The 17,419-nt window shown below is 45.0% G+C and overlaps 2 protein-coding genes and 4 non-coding genes across 7 annotated transcripts; 1 reads left to right on the forward strand and 5 right to left on the reverse strand.

The window, feature by feature from the left end:
• The first annotated feature begins 682 nt into the window (after window positions 1-682).
• Window positions 683-7,156, forward strand: LOC123113571 (probable ethylene response sensor 2). 2 transcript variants are annotated; one of them, XM_044534868.1, is made up of 7 exons: window positions 683-1,195; window positions 2,685-2,791; window positions 3,027-3,979; window positions 5,120-5,488; window positions 5,603-5,869; window positions 6,330-6,457; window positions 6,554-7,156. In XM_044534868.1, exons 3-7 carry the CDS (start codon window positions 3,074-3,076, stop codon window positions 6,798-6,800), a joined length of 1,917 nt encoding a protein of 638 aa, XP_044390803.1. In that variant the 5' UTR covers window positions 683-1,195; window positions 2,685-2,791; window positions 3,027-3,073; the 3' UTR covers window positions 6,801-7,156. The 2 variants fall into 2 exon arrangements, with proteins under 2 accessions (XP_044390803.1, XP_044390795.1); XM_044534860.1 differs by lacking the exon at window positions 2,685-2,791 and having other exon boundaries at window positions 684-1,195.
• Window positions 7,157-13,230: 6,074 nt separating this feature from the next.
• On the reverse strand, window positions 13,231-16,531 carry LOC123113585 (60S ribosomal protein L18-2). Its single transcript, XM_044534879.1, has 5 exons — window positions 16,363-16,531; window positions 16,197-16,286; window positions 15,803-15,931; window positions 15,242-15,427; window positions 13,231-13,598 (listed from the first exon to the last, which is right to left on the reverse strand). Exons 1-5 carry the CDS (start codon window positions 16,363-16,365, stop codon window positions 13,440-13,442), a joined length of 567 nt encoding a protein of 188 aa, XP_044390814.1. The 5' UTR covers window positions 16,366-16,531; the 3' UTR covers window positions 13,231-13,439.
• On the reverse strand, window positions 13,957-14,043 carry LOC123150843 (small nucleolar RNA SNORD29). Its single transcript, XR_006475377.1, has one exon. It is a non-coding gene; the product is annotated as a small nucleolar RNA SNORD29 (small nucleolar RNA).
• LOC123150829 (small nucleolar RNA SNORD29) lies at window positions 14,306-14,394 on the reverse strand. The gene has a single exon (XR_006475372.1). It is a non-coding gene; the product is annotated as a small nucleolar RNA SNORD29 (small nucleolar RNA).
• On the reverse strand, window positions 14,851-14,922 carry LOC123152281 (small nucleolar RNA snoR53Y). Its single transcript, XR_006476092.1, has one exon. It is a non-coding gene; the product is annotated as a small nucleolar RNA snoR53Y (small nucleolar RNA).
• LOC123152288 (small nucleolar RNA snoR53Y) lies at window positions 15,669-15,740 on the reverse strand. The gene has a single exon (XR_006476098.1). It is a non-coding gene; the product is annotated as a small nucleolar RNA snoR53Y (small nucleolar RNA).
• Window positions 16,532-17,419: the final 888 nt, after the last annotated feature.

Raw genomic sequence — 17,419 nt, forward strand, 5'->3', positions numbered from 1 at the left:
TAACACTAAAATGTGAATAGATACATCTGTATGAAGACAAATCTAAGACAAGAATTTTGGGACGGAGGGAGTATTTGTCTTTCTAAATATTTCAACAAATGACTACATACGAAGCGAAGTGAGTGAATCTGCACTCTAAACTATGTCTACATACATCTATATGTTGTAACCATTTCAAATATCTAGAAAGACAAATATTTGGGAACGGAGGTCTTCATTCTTCAGATGCACGGTTGGATTCCAGCGTTACTGAATTGAGAAAGGATTATAGGAACAAACACATGAAATTATTAGCTTGTTGGTGCCTTCAGAGACATTGATCTTAATATATTTTTGCTTGGAGGAGAACCTAATCACGCCACAAAATCATCATGTGCAACTTGGCTGCTAAAAAATGCATCAGAACGGCATGAAAGTCTTCCGCCGATTTTCTCCATGCTAAACAAAGAAAGCCAAACTCCCTTGGACAAATGTGCAACTTGAAACAGAATTTATGCGTAAATTCGTGATAATCTTGCGCAAAATCATAGTATATGTTTTAAAATACGCACCAAAATCCTGCACAAATCGTTGATATAGTAAACAAAGAACTTCAAGAGAAAAGGCTCGATTAGTACTCCATTTTTTTACCTGCAAAGTGTAGCGAAGTTCCAAGTTGCTGCCATTAACGGCGGGGTGTCGCGTCTTCGCTTTCACATCGAAACCAAAAGGGCGCTTTTTCTCTAGTCACTTGCAGCTCCGAGACATCCCCTCTAGCCCCTCTCTCTCTCCCCCATTCCCAAGAATCCATCCATCCCGACAATCGCGGGCAGCTGCGGCACGGGATCGCCGAGCGGCAGATCGAGTCGCCGCCCGTCTCTCCTCCCGTGTCTCAGGTCAACACGCGAGCGGCCCTTGCTTCGATTTAGAGCGAGGAGACCTCGTCGTTTTCCACCGGCGGTTGTTGGTGCGGTTCTTGGCTCCGGCGCGCTGCCGTGCTGAGATCGGCGCGGTGTCCCTGGAGTTCCTTGTGCAGCTGGGGGAGTAGCTGGAAGAGCTGCCTCCGTTTTCTTGCATTTTCCTGCTGCTGTTGCGGTGGGATTCTTCCTCTTGCCTGCCGTGCTCGAGCTTGCCGCGCCGTCTCGCTCTGGTCAAGACAAGGCGTGCGGCGGCAGAGGAGAGCAGGCAAAGAAAAGAGAGAGAAACTTAAGCTGAGGTATCTTGCTGAAATAATTTCTCAGCCTCAAGCAGTCAAGCTATTTCGTGAATTGCAAATAAAAATCTCAAGCAGTTTTATATAACCTGCTGTAAATTGTAATACTGAATCGATTTCAATTTGGGTTGGGTCATGGTAGGGTTCTGTTTAGGTTCACAGACCTCAGTTTTCAATATAATTTCTCAGCTTCACAGACCTCAGTTTAGGTTCACAAGTAATTTGACCTTTACTAGCACATATGCCCTTGCGTTGCAACGAGAAAAAATAAGTTTTTGTCCAAGCATAATGTCCCACAGCACCGGATTCACTATGAAAAACATGCTGCAACGCAACATCCTTCTACAAAATAAACATAAAAAACTATGAAGCAACTTAGTCGTGTTCATATTTTCTTTGCCGAGCATTATCTCCCAGTGATTTCATTTAAGTATAATTCTTCCTTTAGTTACCATGACGTCCTCACCCGTTCTAGTCGGGAATCAAATCCTTCCTTTTCTAATTTAGTAGTCCCAGCACTCTGAAGCCTACAGATCCTTCCCTTTAATTATTCTACTTTTTTACCTCAAATTCTTCCTTTAATTAGCCTCATCTATTTGAATATTCTATTTATTAAGACTACAATCTTTCTTTTAATTATTCCACCGGTTTACCCATATCCTTCCTTTAATTAGTCACATATGTTTAAATATTCTATTTAAGCCCACAATCCTTCTTTAATTAGCTCATTCACTTAATTAGCTCGCCCTAGACATAAGGACTGCCATTTGTATATTTGAAGCGATTTGGGATTAGTAAATGTGAAAGGCACTTAGGTTGTTGGTTGTTACGTTGAAGAGCCAAACAGGAGGTCCTGTGTTCAATTCCCACAGTGTTGATTTATATCGACCCAATTATTTTTCGCGGTCTCTATGAAATCCCATAAAAGGCCCATCAACATACAACCTGGCCCAGATCGCTTAGCGTGTGTACAAACTTTAGCGTGCACTCAAATCAAACGAAAAGAACTAAACCAAACCACGTTGAAGAGCCAAACAGGAGGTCCTGTGTTCAATTCCCACAGTGTTGATTTATATCGACCCAATTATTTTTCGCGGTCTCTATGAAATCCCATAAAAGGCCCATCAACATACAACCTGGCCCAGATCGCTTAGCGTGTGTACAAACTTTAGCGTGCACTCAAATCAAACGAAAAGAACTAAACCAAACCAAGAATACCTATTCCCTTTAATAGTAGGTATAGATATAGATTTAGGTGTTCCCTGCATGATGGTTCAGAGTTGGATTCAGGGTCAAAGTGTGGTGTTTAGTTTCACGGCGCCTTGGAGCTTGTGGCTTTTAATTCTATATCGGGACTGGTAATCTTTTTCACTAGTGTCTTTGTTGGGAGCTGTAAGTTAGTGTTATTCGTTTGATGGCATTAGTTGATGTTTCATGTTAGTAATGAACTTGATCCCTTACTTCTAAATTTTCTTCTGCCTGGTGGGAGAAGACAGATTGCAAATGGCGATCGCCGACTATTTCTAGCACCAGCTAGAGTTTATTCGTGTAGCGGGTAGCACTGCCTTTTTTATGTAAATGTGATTGCTGATCTTACAGGTGCGTTCTGTCTTCTGCATGTCCTCTTGATCTTGACTGTATTTTTCATAGCTTAACCCAACTAGAGCCTGTCATATAATTTGGCTGATGGATGTATGGTTTGGACCACCACTACCACTCCATGCTATTAACATATTATTATAGCTGCCCTATGGAAGTTGCTCTCTTTCATGGTTTTTTGTGGAATTATTTTTCAAATCAAGTCAAGTAAAAGTTTGATGTTATGTTTTCACAGGTCAAGTAGAGGTGCAGCTCTCCGGTAACACCTTTTGCTGTTAGCAGATGGATGCTTGTGATTGCATCGAACCACTTTGGCAGGCCGATGATCTCCTTGTGAAGTATCAGTACATATCTGACTTTTTCATCGCACTTGCATACTTCTCGATCCCTTTGGAGCTCATATACTTTGTCAAGAAGTCATCATTCTTCCCTTACCGATGGGTGCTAATACAGTTTGGCGCCTTCATTGTGCTTTGTGGGGCAACTCACCTGATAAACTTGTGGACTTTCGCCACTTATAGCAAGACTATAGCGGTGGTAATGACAGTGGCGAAAGCTGCGACAGCAGTGGTTTCATGCATAACGGCATTGATGCTTGTGCACATAATTCCTGATTTGTTGAGCGTGAAGTTGCGAGAGAGGTATCTGAAGGATAAGGCTGAAGAGCTTGACAAAGAGATGGGGATTATAAGAACACAGGAGGAGACAGGCAGACATGTCCACATGCTCACACATGAGATAAGGAGCACGCTTGACAGGCACACTATTTTGAGAACTACGCTTGTTGAGTTGGGAAGGACTCTTGGGTTAGCTGAATGTGCCCTGTGGATGCCATCCCGCTCTGGAACAGCCCTTCACCTGTCCCATACAATCCATAACAGCGCTCCTATTGGCCTAGTTGTTCCTATCAATCTTCCGGTTGTTTCAAAGGTTTTTAATAGTAACCGTGCAGAAAGCATTCCACATACTTCCCCATTGGCTTCAATAAAGGCAGACACAAGCAGGTATGTGCCACCAGAGGTCGTAGCTGTCCGAGTTCCACTGCTGCACCTTACAAATTTCGAAATAAATGATTGGCCCGAGCTATCTGCAAAAAGCTTTGCTGTAATGGTTTTGATGCTGCCTCCAGACAGTGCAAGAAAATGGCGTACCCATGAACTGGAGCTTGTTGAAGTTGTTGCTGATCAGGTAGTTGTTGATTTCATTTCTGTTCATTTTTCTATGTATGTAATCTGTAATCACTGGTGTGGTTGTCTGGTAACCTATGTCTGGCCTCTGATATTATCAGCTTTAGAATCCTATAGGGCTGCTTTTGTATATTTCTTTGGCCTGCTCTGTTCAAGTTTTATTATTAGTCAATGAATAAATGTCTATGCTTTGATGTTGCAATTGAGTTAACCTAGTAATTCATTTTATTATGGGTTGAAGTGTGAAACATTTTTTCTTGATTTTTTTTTAGTTTCCCTTATCGCCCTATCTATCTTCCTTTTCCCTAATATGATATTGCTTGGGAGTAATTGGTTTATATACTGACAAGCTCTGTAAAAGCCATGCTGTTAAATTATGATCTAAATTCTAGTACCGTGTTGGACTAGACGTAGTACAAACGGTGTGGGCCTTTGCGTTGACGTCAACGCGTACGAGTACAACTCGTTTACTTGTCCTCCAAGGACTCTCATGTATTGCCCTCTTATATACCCCATGTAGTCGCACCTCAGACGGCCTGTCGTCTCGTGCTTGTAATACTCCCCCATCATAGTGATTGCGCCTTCGTGCGTCCGTGGTTTTCTCCCGCAAGGGTTTCCACGTAAAAATCCGTGTCTCTCTTTGTCTCGTTTATTCTCGTTATTATCTAACACATGCAGCACTTGTAGGCATCCTTGATTTAATTATTGGAAGTATGCATGTCTTCATCATTGATACTTTTGTTTCCTTGGTAAAGAAATGTTTCAGGTTAACCAGCTAAGTGTTGTTCCTGAATGTGTATCATGCTACACTTCCTATGTGCCCTCCTCCAAGTTTAGTTATTAGTTTGTTCCTGGCACTAATGATTTTTTCTTCTGATTTCATTGTGTTTGTTACTTTGTGTGGTATGTCCTTGAGTTGTTCTCAGCGTTTGGTCAGTTTACTTGGACTACAGCTATTATAAAGTCGTATTATCAATGCTTAATGTTTAGCATTTTTCTGTTAGCATTTAGCCTGTAATGCTGCTCTTAGATGGATAATTTTGCATTTAATTATTTCTTTATGAAGTAGAGTGCACTACACTTCATGCCTGCAGATATTGTAAAAAAACATGACCACGTTCGCTCATTTTTTCTTATTTAGGTGGCTGTTGCACTGTCTCATGCTGCCATTTTGGAAGAGTCCATGAGGGCCCGTGATCTACTAATGGAGCAGAATATTGCCCTTGATGCAGCACGTCGAGAGGCGGAAATGGCCATATGTGCTCGAAATGATTTTCTTGCTGTGATGAACCATGAAATGCGTACTCCTATGAAAGCCATTGTTTCTTTATCCTCCCTCCTTCTGGAAACAACTCTTACGGCTGAACAACGCCTGATGATTGAGACCATACTAAAGAGTAGCGATTTTCTAGTAACTTTGACCAACGACGTTTTGGATATTTCCAAGCTTGGGAATGGGAGTCTTGAGCTGGATATTGCACCTTTCAACCTGCATGCTGCCTTTACAGATGTAAGTGCCCTGACAGCAGTTTTAATATTTCGACTTTGCTACTGTGTTCACTAAAAGGAAGGAGGGGAAAATATGCAGTTGGACTTGAGGTCAACTCACTAGTTCATCTTGTAGGTGGTTAATTTGATTAAGCCAGTGGCTGCATGCAAAAGGCTCTCGGTAATGGTTTCCTTGGCTCCAGAGTTGCCTTCCTGTGCAATTGGTGATCGCAAGCGATTGATGCAAATAATGCTGAATGTTGCTGGCAACTCCATTAAGTTCACAAAGGAGGGCCACATTTCAATTGCAGCTTCCATAGCCAGGCCAGATTCATCGAGGGACCCGTATGCTTCTAACTTGCATCCAGTTCCCTCTGATGGGTCTTTCTACTTGGTTGTTCAGGTTTGCCTATGAACATCCACTTTCTTTTTCTCTTAATTCCTCAATATGCCAAAAGTTGCCACAAACGCGTAATACATAACACCATAACTTTCTAGTGTTGCTTGCCAAGTTAATGCAGTGGTATACAAGTGATTGATTAGCTATGTTCGTAAATGTAGACACTAGCACTCCAAAGAGACCTCGGTTGAGGTCTTCAAGGTGATAGATAAGCTGAAGAGAAAAAGAATGATTTGGATTTTGGATAGTAATTGACAGTTCTTTATTACTGAGAAAAAAATTTAATGTAAACATACCATAAATATCATATTTGAGTACAAATTCTTTTGGGGAAAAATGGTTTTAGATCACTTGTGGCTGCCCATAGAAACTGTACAAACTAATTAAGGAGCAAAAACACCGGACAAGCGTAGGGTTAATAACTTAATGTTAGCAGAAGACCTGATGTCGTATTCTCCTGTAGGTAAAAGACACTGGCTGTGGAATCGGACCAGAGGATATGGCTCACACCTTCAGAAAATTCGCACATGGTGAGAATGCAACAACGAAATTGCACAACGGCAACGGGTTGGGTCTGGCCCTCTCCAGAAGGTATATCAAGAGGGCATTTCTGCACATTCCTTTTCCCCCCTGAAACTCTCTGATCTCTGTGCTGACCGATGTCTCTACACTCTCCGGTTCCATCAGATTTGTTGGCCTGATGCAAGGGGACATCTGGCTCGAAAGTGAAGGTGTAGGGAAGGGATGTACCGCCACGTTCTTTGTGAAACTCGGCACGCCCAAGAAACCAAATGTAAATGCAAATCCTCGAAGAATGATGGCGCCTCTACAACCAAGCAAAGGTGCTGGAGGCCACGGCGCCGATGCTCTCAGTATATCGATAATGGACAGTGATGCGCGGGGCCCTAGGGCCCGCTACCAGTCGAGCGGGTGAGAGGCAGAAGCGTCGTCAGACGCACGCAGGCAAGCTTGACTGAGGGGAGGCGGGTCGCAGGCCCGATTTTGTGACCGTGTACGCTCCCATTTGAAGAGTGGGTGTTTGGCTGGTGCAGGGATAGATTTCCTACTGAGTTGAATTGTGGGGGGTGACTAGGTCCAGTCTGAGATAGTGACTTTGCCCTTATTGGTGGCATGGTGGAGGAAAGCAGTGATGTGTTGTACATGAGGGTCTTGTTAGGGAGGCAAAAGCTGATACTACATACATTAGGCACTGCGGCGAGATCCTGTGAAGAGTCAGTGAGCTGTAGGTGTAATTCATGAACATGAACTTGAAAGCATTCATCGGATAAATGGCGTATTGGCGTGTTCACACAGATGATTGCAGTTTGTGCTGGTTGCATCTTCGCGGCTAATATTTCAACCGGGACGCTAGGGGTCGGTCGTGCATGTAAGAACAACTCTAGCTTTTCCTCGAAAAAGTTTTCGCTCCCAGAAAGCTGCCATTTTAGAGTGACAACCAACCGGCCATTCTCCTAACATTTTTAACTCCCTCTCTAAAAAACGAAAACACTAACGCCCACATGTATGGGCGTTTGGCAACTCGTCCACACGCATGGATCCTCGTCCAACCAATTCTGCACGAATCTTGGCGCGTTATAGCAGTTTTTGTGTGCTACATAGGACTGGGCTGGTGTGTGGGCATTTATCTAGTCGCCCACACAGTCTTTTTTCACCACACGGGGGCTGGTGTGTGGGCGTTTAGCAATTTGCCCACACACCAATTTTCACGCACACAGAGGGGTTGGTGTGTGTGCGTGTATCACTTCACCCACACGCCCATTTCCTCGCCCATATCCAAAGCTATCAGTTGCCATGTGTTTCTGCAGGGTACATGGCAACTGCCCCAACTTTGCTTGTAAGCAGATGATAACTCTTTTTTACCCGAGTTGTCATGTGTTTTTTCATGGTACATGGCAACTGACCTAGCGTGCACATAAGCAGATGGCAACTCTTTCTTTTACATGGCAACTGCCCTAGCGTGCTTGTGAGCACATGGCAACTCATTTTTTTACCCGAACATGTTTTTTTACCATGTCTTTTTTTGTAGTGCACATGGCAACTGCCTAGTGTTAGTAGGTGGCAACTCTTAAAGTTTTGAAATCATGGCAACTGCAGTAGACCAGACCATACATGGCAACTGCAGTTGAGCAATCATGGCAACTGCAGTTGTTCCACATGGCAACTGTAGGTCAGCGACATGACAACTGCAGTTAAATGAACATGGAAGAGGGTTCAGATCATGGCAATTGCGGGGAAGCGTGGTGGCTGTCACGCGGGGCGTGCGGGATCATAAGGTAGGAGGCTTGACATACGGGCGTGTGGACGTTATCTATTTTGGTCACACGTAGACATGTGAGAGGAACCGCGAGAAAAAAAAAGTCATGTGAACATTACTTGTTTTGCCCACACGTAGACATGTGGGCTGATCCTCTTAAATACCACACAAATTATGTGGGCAGATCCCTTAACGCCCACACGTATGGACATTATCGGCGTCCCTAAAAAAAGAATTTTAACTCCCTAAATTTTGAGATGACTCCCCGTAGAGGAGCAACAATTTGGCGCAAGACATTTCTCACTCAACCGCCTCCGGCTGCCACCGCCCGATGTTGACTTTGTCCCCCCTCCCGGCTTCCGATGTTCAATTTAGGTGATGGATTTTCACACTTCTCCATTGTAGTGGGGAAACCGAACCGAATGACTTGCGGACTCTCATGTCAGTATTGGATTATTCAAATCACATCGTAAGGCTCGAGGTCATTCATTGATGAAGGATAAACGCCACGAAGTATCAAATGCAAGTGGGTGGAGGAGATCGATCCACGTATCAGCAAGAAGTGCTCTTTTTTTTTTGAAAAACTTCCGATCTATTCATCTTCAATCATGGCAGTACCGCGAACACCAGAAATAAAAATTACATACAGATCCGTAGACCAACTAGCTACTACTACAAGCACTGAAGCGAGCCGAAGATGCGCCGCCGTCATCACCCCTCCATCGCCGGAGTCGGGCACAACTTGTTGTAATAGACAGTCGGGAAGTCGTCGTGCTAAGGCCTCATAGGACCAGCGCACCAGAACAGCAACCGCCACTGATGAAGAATAACGTAGGCTGAAAGGATTCAACCCGAAGACACGCGAACGTAGACGAACAACAACAAGATCCGAGTAAATCCACCAAAAAAGATAGATCCGCCGTAGACACACCTTCACACACCCACCAACGATGCTAGACGCATCGCCGAAACAAGGACTAGACAGGGAGATCTTTATTTCATCTTCAGGGAGCCGCCGTCGTCTCGCATTCCTGAGGAGGACACAAACATTAACAAGACAGAAAAAAATGACTAAAAACGAAGCCTTCCCGCCGGCCCTTGCCAGGATCCACCGCGCCTCCATGGCCCTAGGGCCACCGGAGACGAGGCGGACCTACGGCGGCGCCGGCGAGAGGTAGGAACCCTAGCTTTCTTTCTTGGAGGAGGAGGAGGAGGAGCGACTTAGCAAGAAGCTAACATGACCAATGAACTAGTGTCGATGAAACTTGGTGATATGCTTGGACGAACATCTCTCTTGACACCGCAGTTGGCGGCGATCAAACTATGTCCCCACTCCCTCTAACCGGACACAAGAGGCATGTTTGGTAGCCTGCATGAGGCCCGGGCTGGCTTGCGCGGGACGAAAACGGGCTGATTGGTTGCCTGCTTTCACTGTTTGGCCCCCATGGCACGAAACTTAAAGCACTTCTGGGTCTGGCTCCCTGGGAACGCACGAATCGGCAGTTTCTCCAGGACCAGGCCCGAGCGGTGCACGTGGGCGGCGGTGGCTGCACGCGCGCGGCCACGCCCGAGAAGCCGCGTTGCTTCCCGAAGCTCCGGCAGTTATTAGCCTCATCGCCCCTCACCGCTCCCTCTCCCCACTCTCCCCCACTCTCCCAACTCTCATCGGCGGCGGCGGATCGGAGCAGAGCAAGAAGACCACCGGACTCCATCACCGGCGAGCGGATCATCACTTGGCCCGCGGCAATGGCGGTAAGCACTTCTCTCTGTTCGACATGCATAACTTTTTCCCGTTCGATCCTACGATAGATTCGATCCACGGTGGAGGGGAATGGGGAATAGAGGTACATAAGCATGTAGAGGTAGTTCATACTAGTTCATAGTACTTCAAACTAGTTCATGCAAGATCGGAATAGAGGTAGATGCGGATGCAGAAGGGGGATTGGGGGATAGGGGGTACACAACAGACACCGGCTCACCGTGGCGACCGTCACCGGCGTGCGGAGTGGCGGGTCGAGCCGTTGGCCTTCATCTTCTTCATCGTCGTGCCGGCCGGCGGGTCGTCGTCGTCGTCCTCGGCGGAGTCAAGGTCGATCTTCCAGGTACGACGGCCTGGCTCCGGCGCCCTCGCTGGCATTTGCACCGCTTCTTCCTCCTTCTTAGGCTCCCCACCGATGACCGTCGGCGGCGCGATAGCCATATCCTAGTACACTGCGGCACGGCGGTCATTAGGAGCCCAGTAGTTCTTGTACTTGCACCACTTCTTCCTCTGTTTAGCGTCGTCGAAGACGGCCTGATTCATGGCCCAGCGAATGATGTCAGCTGTCGTCGCGCCCTTCGCCGGGTCAGGAATCAGCGTCTTCAGCTCTTCTGCAGTGGCCTTCATGAGCACTGCATTAGATTCCTTCTGCATGTCAGGCATGGAGCCGAAGTTCGAGCACACCTCCATGGTGTTCTCGAACTTGGTGCAGTCACCAGCCGACCACCCTAGGAAGAAGGCCCTCCAGCCAATACCCCAAGGGAAGGGGTTGGCGTTGGAGCTGGAGCTAGAGCTCATGGCGATGGGGAGGAGGAAGGTTGACAGTGAGAGAAGAGAGGGGGTGGGTAAGTAGTGTTGGGCAGGGTGAGTAAATATAGGGGCGATGGAGAGGAGGAGAAGAGTGACAGGCATGCCGTTTTAACTACATGCTCTTCAATAAGCCATGAACTCTGTGTTGTGCCTGACTCCATGAATTGTGTGCAGATCGAGGAGCAATGAGGTGCTCCCAGTCGTTGACAACAAGGGCAAGAAACCCCTTCACCCAATGCCCGACGAGGTTGTGCTGCCGCCCACCGCCGAGGAAGACCCGAAGACGCCTGAGGGTGGCGACGACGAGGGCATGGAGGAGCCCCCCAGCAACAAGCGCCGCAACTACGGCCACTACCATCAGGAGGATGGCCCGACTCACTTCTGCAAGGTCATCCTTACACCGAAGCTTGAGTGCATCCCCATGTCCCTGGACTTCACTAAGCACTTCGTCGCGGTGCCGACGGAGTTCAAGCTCAGGAACAACACCAGCTGCTCCTGGAAGGTGACGGTGAAGCTGATGAACGGCAGGGTGACCCTGGATCAGGGTTGGGCCACCTACGCAGCCGTTCATCAGATCAAGATCGGCTACATGGTGACGTTCAAGCTCCTCACTCCCGACACCCTCAAGGTCATCATCTTCGACGACGATGGCATTGAGGTCGTCAACAAGCGCGGGAAGCACGACGAAGCCTTCGCCGCCAAGGAGTAGGGTCGGGGCCTCCCTAAGTACTATCGAGTCTGTTATGGTTTATGCGTAGAACTATTATGAAGTGTGGTACTTCTTATCTGAAATATGCTCTTAAGTAGTGATCCTCTGTTTATACTCAGCTTTGCTTATGATGTGTGCTACATGGTTGTGCCGAAGTGTGCTGGTAACCTCACCAACTAGCCAAAAAGGTTACTATACACCAGGCGTTGCATACAACCAAACACCATGCCTGGCAGTGTGGTTCTGCCCATGCAGGTAAGAGGACATGCAGGCAACCAAACAACATGCAGATGGTGTATTTAAGGCTGCATTTGCATAGCCAGGCTGGGTTGAGAAGGCTATGCAATGCAGCTACTGTTGGCTACGACAACCAAACACGCCCAAGATTCTCTTGCCCACCATTGGAGTGTCATCCAATATTGTTGCAAACGGTGGCTGGGTTGAGTCAAACAAGTGAACAACAATCCTCCGAGTCTGAGTGCCACTTAATGTGTGTGACATCTACATTCAAGAGCTATAGAAGCATATGAACAAAAGAAATGAGAATATGGCGTAAAATGAGAAGTGGGTGAGAAAAGATTATGAAACAACGTCCAGGAGGTCAAGATTGAGCATCTCGGACAACCATAGATCTCGAAGATGAAGGTGATGTTTTTTCTGTTTTTTTTTAGGGTGAGAAGCCTCACGCCTATATCTCGCCCAGATGAGAGAAATCAAGTGGAAGAGAGCCAGAAGAATGGTGTAGTGGGTGCATATAAAAAAATCAATGCAATGATCGATATAAAGGAGGAGTTGTCATCCAAACACAAAAGAGAAGGTGGCAAGGTGGATAGAGAGATTGCGTGAACACCATGACCAAAACGCTTCTAAATTGTGATGGAGGTTGAGGTGAGGAACACATGTGCGGAGGAGTGTAGGCTTGATATCGAGGCCGAGAGGAAACAAATAAGAGAAAGGAACAAAAGTGAAGGATTATGTTCATGGATGCTATCGGCCAATATTGGAAGTTCACCCCTATGTACCCTTGGTAGTGGTAAATTCATGTTTCTTATTATGAATATATGTGTGGGATGGGGTGGCTTTTTGTTACTATTTTGCATTCGGTGGCTTTCGATACTTTATGTTGATATTTTTCGTTCAATTTGAAATGATGTTCAAATTTGTGTATTCAAAAGTCGTACTACCAAGTCAGCGACAATTTAATATGGATCAAAGGGAGTTGCGTCGTCAAAAAGTTCAAACTGTGCAGTGTTTGCAAGGAGAAATAGAAACAAAAGTTTGAATTGTTCAATGAGTAATGGAACAGAAATTTAAATTTTGCGTTTACAAAGGTGGAATGTGAAGTTAAATCTGGCCTTTTTTGGTTTGTAGGAATCACACAGGATAAGAGTTGTATAGGAAAAATTCCTTTGAGCCATTCTTATTCCTATAGAGAAATTCTTTCTATTAAGAAAATAAGCATTGACCTTGACTCAATGAAAAAAATCCTATGATGCGAACCAAAAGGCATCTTCTTCTCTATTCCAGTTCGGATTTCAAATCTCATTTCCTATGACTATCCTATCCTATGAACCAATGGCCTTATGAGGGGAGATGTGACAGAATTCGTGCACGAAACTTTTGACATAATTGCAGTATTTTCTTTTCAAAGTTTAAGTTCACCCTCGAAAACTGCGTTACTACAACGACACGTGGGATAGCTGTACTTCAAGCAAAGATACTGCAGAGGCACTGAAGCTAACCAAATACAATGAACATCACTTAAGAGACAATGGACATCGCCAAGCAAAGATATTGCAAGGCGCTGAAGCTAAGCAATGACTGGTTGCAACGAAACATGGTCTTCAAGCTCACAAAATCAAAAGAGTTGACAGCGATAAGAATCTTGCAAAATATCATTCAAACACTGGGGCGATAGATTTTGCTACTCTCAGTACAAAGTACTTTACTAATTACTGTCAATTGCTCAAACAGAACAACAGCCGCTCCACGCAAACAGCGACTAACAAGAAAGGGCGACTTAAACCTTGAAGCCACGGCTGTTCCTCCTACCACGAGCCTTCTCAAACTTCCTACCCTTGGAGCGCACATAGGGCTTGGTATGGCTGTGCGGCACACCAGGTGCTTTGCCGAAGTGCCTCACCGCCTCACGGGCATTCTTGGGTCCCCTCAACAGGATCTGCAGATGCACACATTTGCAGACATAAGAATGAATTCCCCAAGCGGAAGCACTAACAAGAAATATAGCTGAATGGTTTTCTCCAGTTAATCTAAACTTAGAAGTACACTTGAGACTACCACCACTACATATTCAATAGTGGGTAATCATGTTCTCAATCTAGTCTGCTCAGATATAACTATAACGCTTGGTTCATATCACAAACGACCCACAGAGGGAAGTTTTCATAGAGCTGGGATTATAGTGTATCATCCCTGCAATAGTCACAATCTAGCTGTGTTTATTTAGCCAAAAAAAACAGAAAAGCCTTTATAGGTTGTAATGAAATGTAATTTAGAAATCATAAGAAAAATGTGATTGGGCTCAGATACAAGAGAAGTTCATATCATGACTTCCCACAAAGGGAAGTCTCATAATGAGCTGGGTAATAGTATCATCATTGCGAAAATAATCAAGACAAAATGCTACCACTAAGGATTTGCATAAGCAAAAAAAACAAAAAAAATCATGCTCTTTTCAAGTAAAAAAGAAAATAGCAGATAGTATGCTCAGATAGAACTACAACGTTTAACTGAGATCAAACAACCCACAGAGGGAAGTATTCATAGAGCTGGGATTATAGTGTATCATCATTGCAAGTCAAACAATAACTTTCAGAATAGGCAATAATGAAATGCAATGAAGAAATCATAAAAAAGAAACTTGAGAATGCTCAGATACAAAAGAGAAGTTCATATCACGATTACCCACAAAGGGAGGTTTCATAATGAGCTGGGTAATAGTATCATCACTGCAAAAATAATCAAGACAAAATGCTAGCACCAAACATTTGCATAAGCAAAAATAATAGAGACAAATTAGATGCTCATTTGAAGTAAAAGGTAAACACAGGTAGTTTGCTCAGATAGAACTATAACGTTTAGTTGAGATCAGACAACCCACAGAGGGAAGTATTCATAGAGCTGGGATTATAGTGTATCATCATTGCAAGTCACAAAAACATTTACAACAAGATAATACTTTATGCTAACATGTCAAATTAGAAAACCAAACAATTATAAGAGCTCAGATACAATGGAAAAAAGTTCATATCATGACAACCCACAGAGGGAAGTCTCATAATGAGCTGGGTAAAGTGTATCATCATCACAAACATTCAGAACAGGATGCAAAATGCACAAATTTCAACAGCAAACAAATAAAATAAAGAATTCAATGTTTCTGGAAGCCAAAAAAGCAGAACTATGTAAACGGTTCCCTCAGTAAAAATATATTGCTCGTCAGAAAGTATCAGTATTAGCATGGTTAAAGCATCACTGGGAACCTCAAAAAGATCAAAGCCAAAAGAATACATTCAAATACTAATTAAGTTACAGGCAGGCTGACAAGTTCACTATCACAATCACACTATCATAAACATCAGTGTAACAATTTAGCCTCTCTGAAGAAAATTGATAACTGATGAGAAGTCATAAACCTAACTTTTGCACTCTACAAACACTTGGTCAATACAGCCACAGCAAATCCATAAACTTAATATAATGGCACCACTTCCTAAAAACTTATAATATAGTTAGAAGTGCTAACCATAGCAATGGCAAGTGCATATACAAATCAAAAGATCAGGGGGACTAAAAGCTTACAGTGTTCTCCCCAGTTGGAGCACGGAGTGCAAGCTGGTCAAAAGTGAGGCACTCCCCACCAGCATTGACAATCCTTGCCCTCGCTGTCTCTGTGAACCTCAGAGCGGTAACCTTCATTGCTGGGACCTCTTGGATCCGCATGTCATCTGTGATTGTACCAACAACCACAGCAATGTTCTTCTCCTCCTGTCAAGATACAGTTTAAATATGATCATCAGTAGGTTGGGTTACCAAAACCGGAACACTATATAGACCTAGACTGATGGACATTAAGTTGGTTTCGTAGAAGTAGATGGTTTGCATCATACCCACCACGTGGCAAACTACACTTAGCGCATTAAGCTGGAGAGGAATACAAATTTCAACAGGGGAAAATAAATAAGGAATTCAATGTTTTTGGAAGTCGAAAAAGCAGCACTAGGTAAATGGTTCCCTCAGTAATAATATATTGTTCTTCAGATGATATCAGTATTAGCATGGTTAATGCATCATTGGGAACCTTACAACTAGATTACGAAAAACAGACGGTAATGTCTCTCGGCAAAGTATGGGTGTGCATACCTTTCCCTTCATGAAGTTGGAGAGGCGGCGCATGGAGAGCGGCGGGCGGTTAGTCTTGCTCATGAAGAGCCTCTTGAGGATGACGGCGTTGAACTTGCTCTTGGTCCTCCTCACCAGGAAACGGTAGAGCTGCACTCCAGAAAGCAACACAACAATCACAATCCAGAAGCAAACCACAGTACCACACATAAAAAAAAGCCGATCTGGTCTATGCAACACTAGACTATACAGCGCTGCATCCAACGAGAAATGGCGGCCTACCTAGGTAGATGGAAATACAGCTAAACTAACAATCACAGATGCGGCTAGAGCTAATCGAATCACGAACATTCCTTGCGGATGACATCCTAAACAGAGAAGTGGGTCATCGGACGACGAGTTCGCGCGTGAATACCTTGACGAGGAGCTTGAGGTAGACATCGTCGGACTTGGGCGCGACGCGCTTGGTCCTCTTGTTCCTCCCGCCGGCGACGAGGTCGATACCCTGAGCAGCACAGCAGCGTTAGCGCACGCGGCCTAGAGGAAACCCGGAAGGATCTGGATGGGGCTGGGAGGCTCACCATGGCTGCTCCTGCTGCGGCGGCGGTAGGGTTTCCTCGCGGGGTCGCGCTGCGGCTGCGGCTGCTTCTTCTTACCTCGTCCACCTCCGGCTCGGGAAGGAGAGTGGCGGCGCGTGGAGGAGACGCTATATAGGGAGCGGAGGGAGAGGCGTGGAGAAGGTGTTTAGGGTTTTGATGACTCGTTTGGGCTTTTGGGCTAAGCTGTGGGCCTGCTGAGCCCGACGAATGGAGCACTGCTGTTATGTGGGCCTTTTCCTGTTGGGAGACTCATCGTGTCTGGGCTTTCCGGCGAATTCAATGCCCTTCTCTTTCTTTTTTTTACTCTTGCCAATTGTGGGTGTGTTGCAACGGGCATACATATTAGGGGGTGTTTGGTTCAGGGACTTTTTAGTCCCAGAGACTAGAAAAAATTCCTAAAAAGTCTCTAGGAACCAAACGGGAGGAACTTTTTTTACAGGGACTAGAAAAAGACTCTACTAAAGAGTCTTTTTTGATTAGTCCCTGAGACTAGAAAAAGTCCTAGGACTTCTGAACCAAACGCCCCCTTATTATAGGGCGTGTTTTTGCACTATTTTTTGACGCCTTACATGTGTGACTCAGCTGGTTCTAACTAAGCTAATGCAGGCCAAAAACCATGTTATTTACATCGTTTGGTAGTCTGGATTGCACCACTGGACTTAGGCATGTTGTTTGGTGGTCTGTATTTGTGCTTTACGGGGTGAGCACATGCAACGATTGTTTGGTTGTGTGCGCTTAGTTATTTTGCTCACCCCTTTTAAATATGGTGATCTCATCACCCAAATGCGGCACACTTCACAACAAACATTGCATATGAACATCACAACACAATTAACCCTACTCATAATCATGAGCACGCTATTTAAATAGTCATCATATGAACTAAAACATAAGTTTAAGAGGATGCCGCATTGGACAATTTCCATGCAAGTATTTAGGATTACATCTTGGCATTTATCAGCTCACCAAGGCTCAATGGTAGCCAATGCTTGACGCATTCAATGAGTTTATCCCGGCATGACAGCGTGGATTGATCACG

This window comes from Triticum aestivum, chromosome 1B (genome assembly GCF_018294505.1).
Source record: "Triticum aestivum cultivar Chinese Spring chromosome 1B, IWGSC CS RefSeq v2.1, whole genome shotgun sequence".
NCBI classification, from domain to species: Eukaryota; Viridiplantae; Streptophyta; class Magnoliopsida; order Poales; family Poaceae; genus Triticum; species Triticum aestivum.

Coding starts and splice junctions, on each gene's coding strand:
- LOC123113571 (XM_044534868.1), top strand. CDS start 3,074: ATGGATGCTTGTGATTGCATCGAACCACTTTGGCAGGCCGATGATCTC. Junction 5,870..6,329: donor CTTTCTACTTGGTTGTTCAG/GTTTGCCTATGA, acceptor ATTCTCCTGTAG/GTAAAAGACACTGGCTGTGG. Junction 6,458..6,553: donor GGTCTGGCCCTCTCCAGAAG/GTATATCAAGAG, acceptor CGGTTCCATCAG/ATTTGTTGGCCTGATGCAAG.
- LOC123113585 (XM_044534879.1), bottom strand. Junction 15,932..16,196: donor ACCTCAAGCTCCTCGTCAAG/GTATTCACGCGC, acceptor TCTGGAGTGCAG/CTCTACCGTTTCCTGGTGAG. Junction 15,428..15,802: donor CCAACTTCATGAAGGGAAAG/GTATGCACACCC, acceptor GTATCTTGACAG/GAGGAGAAGAACATTGCTGT.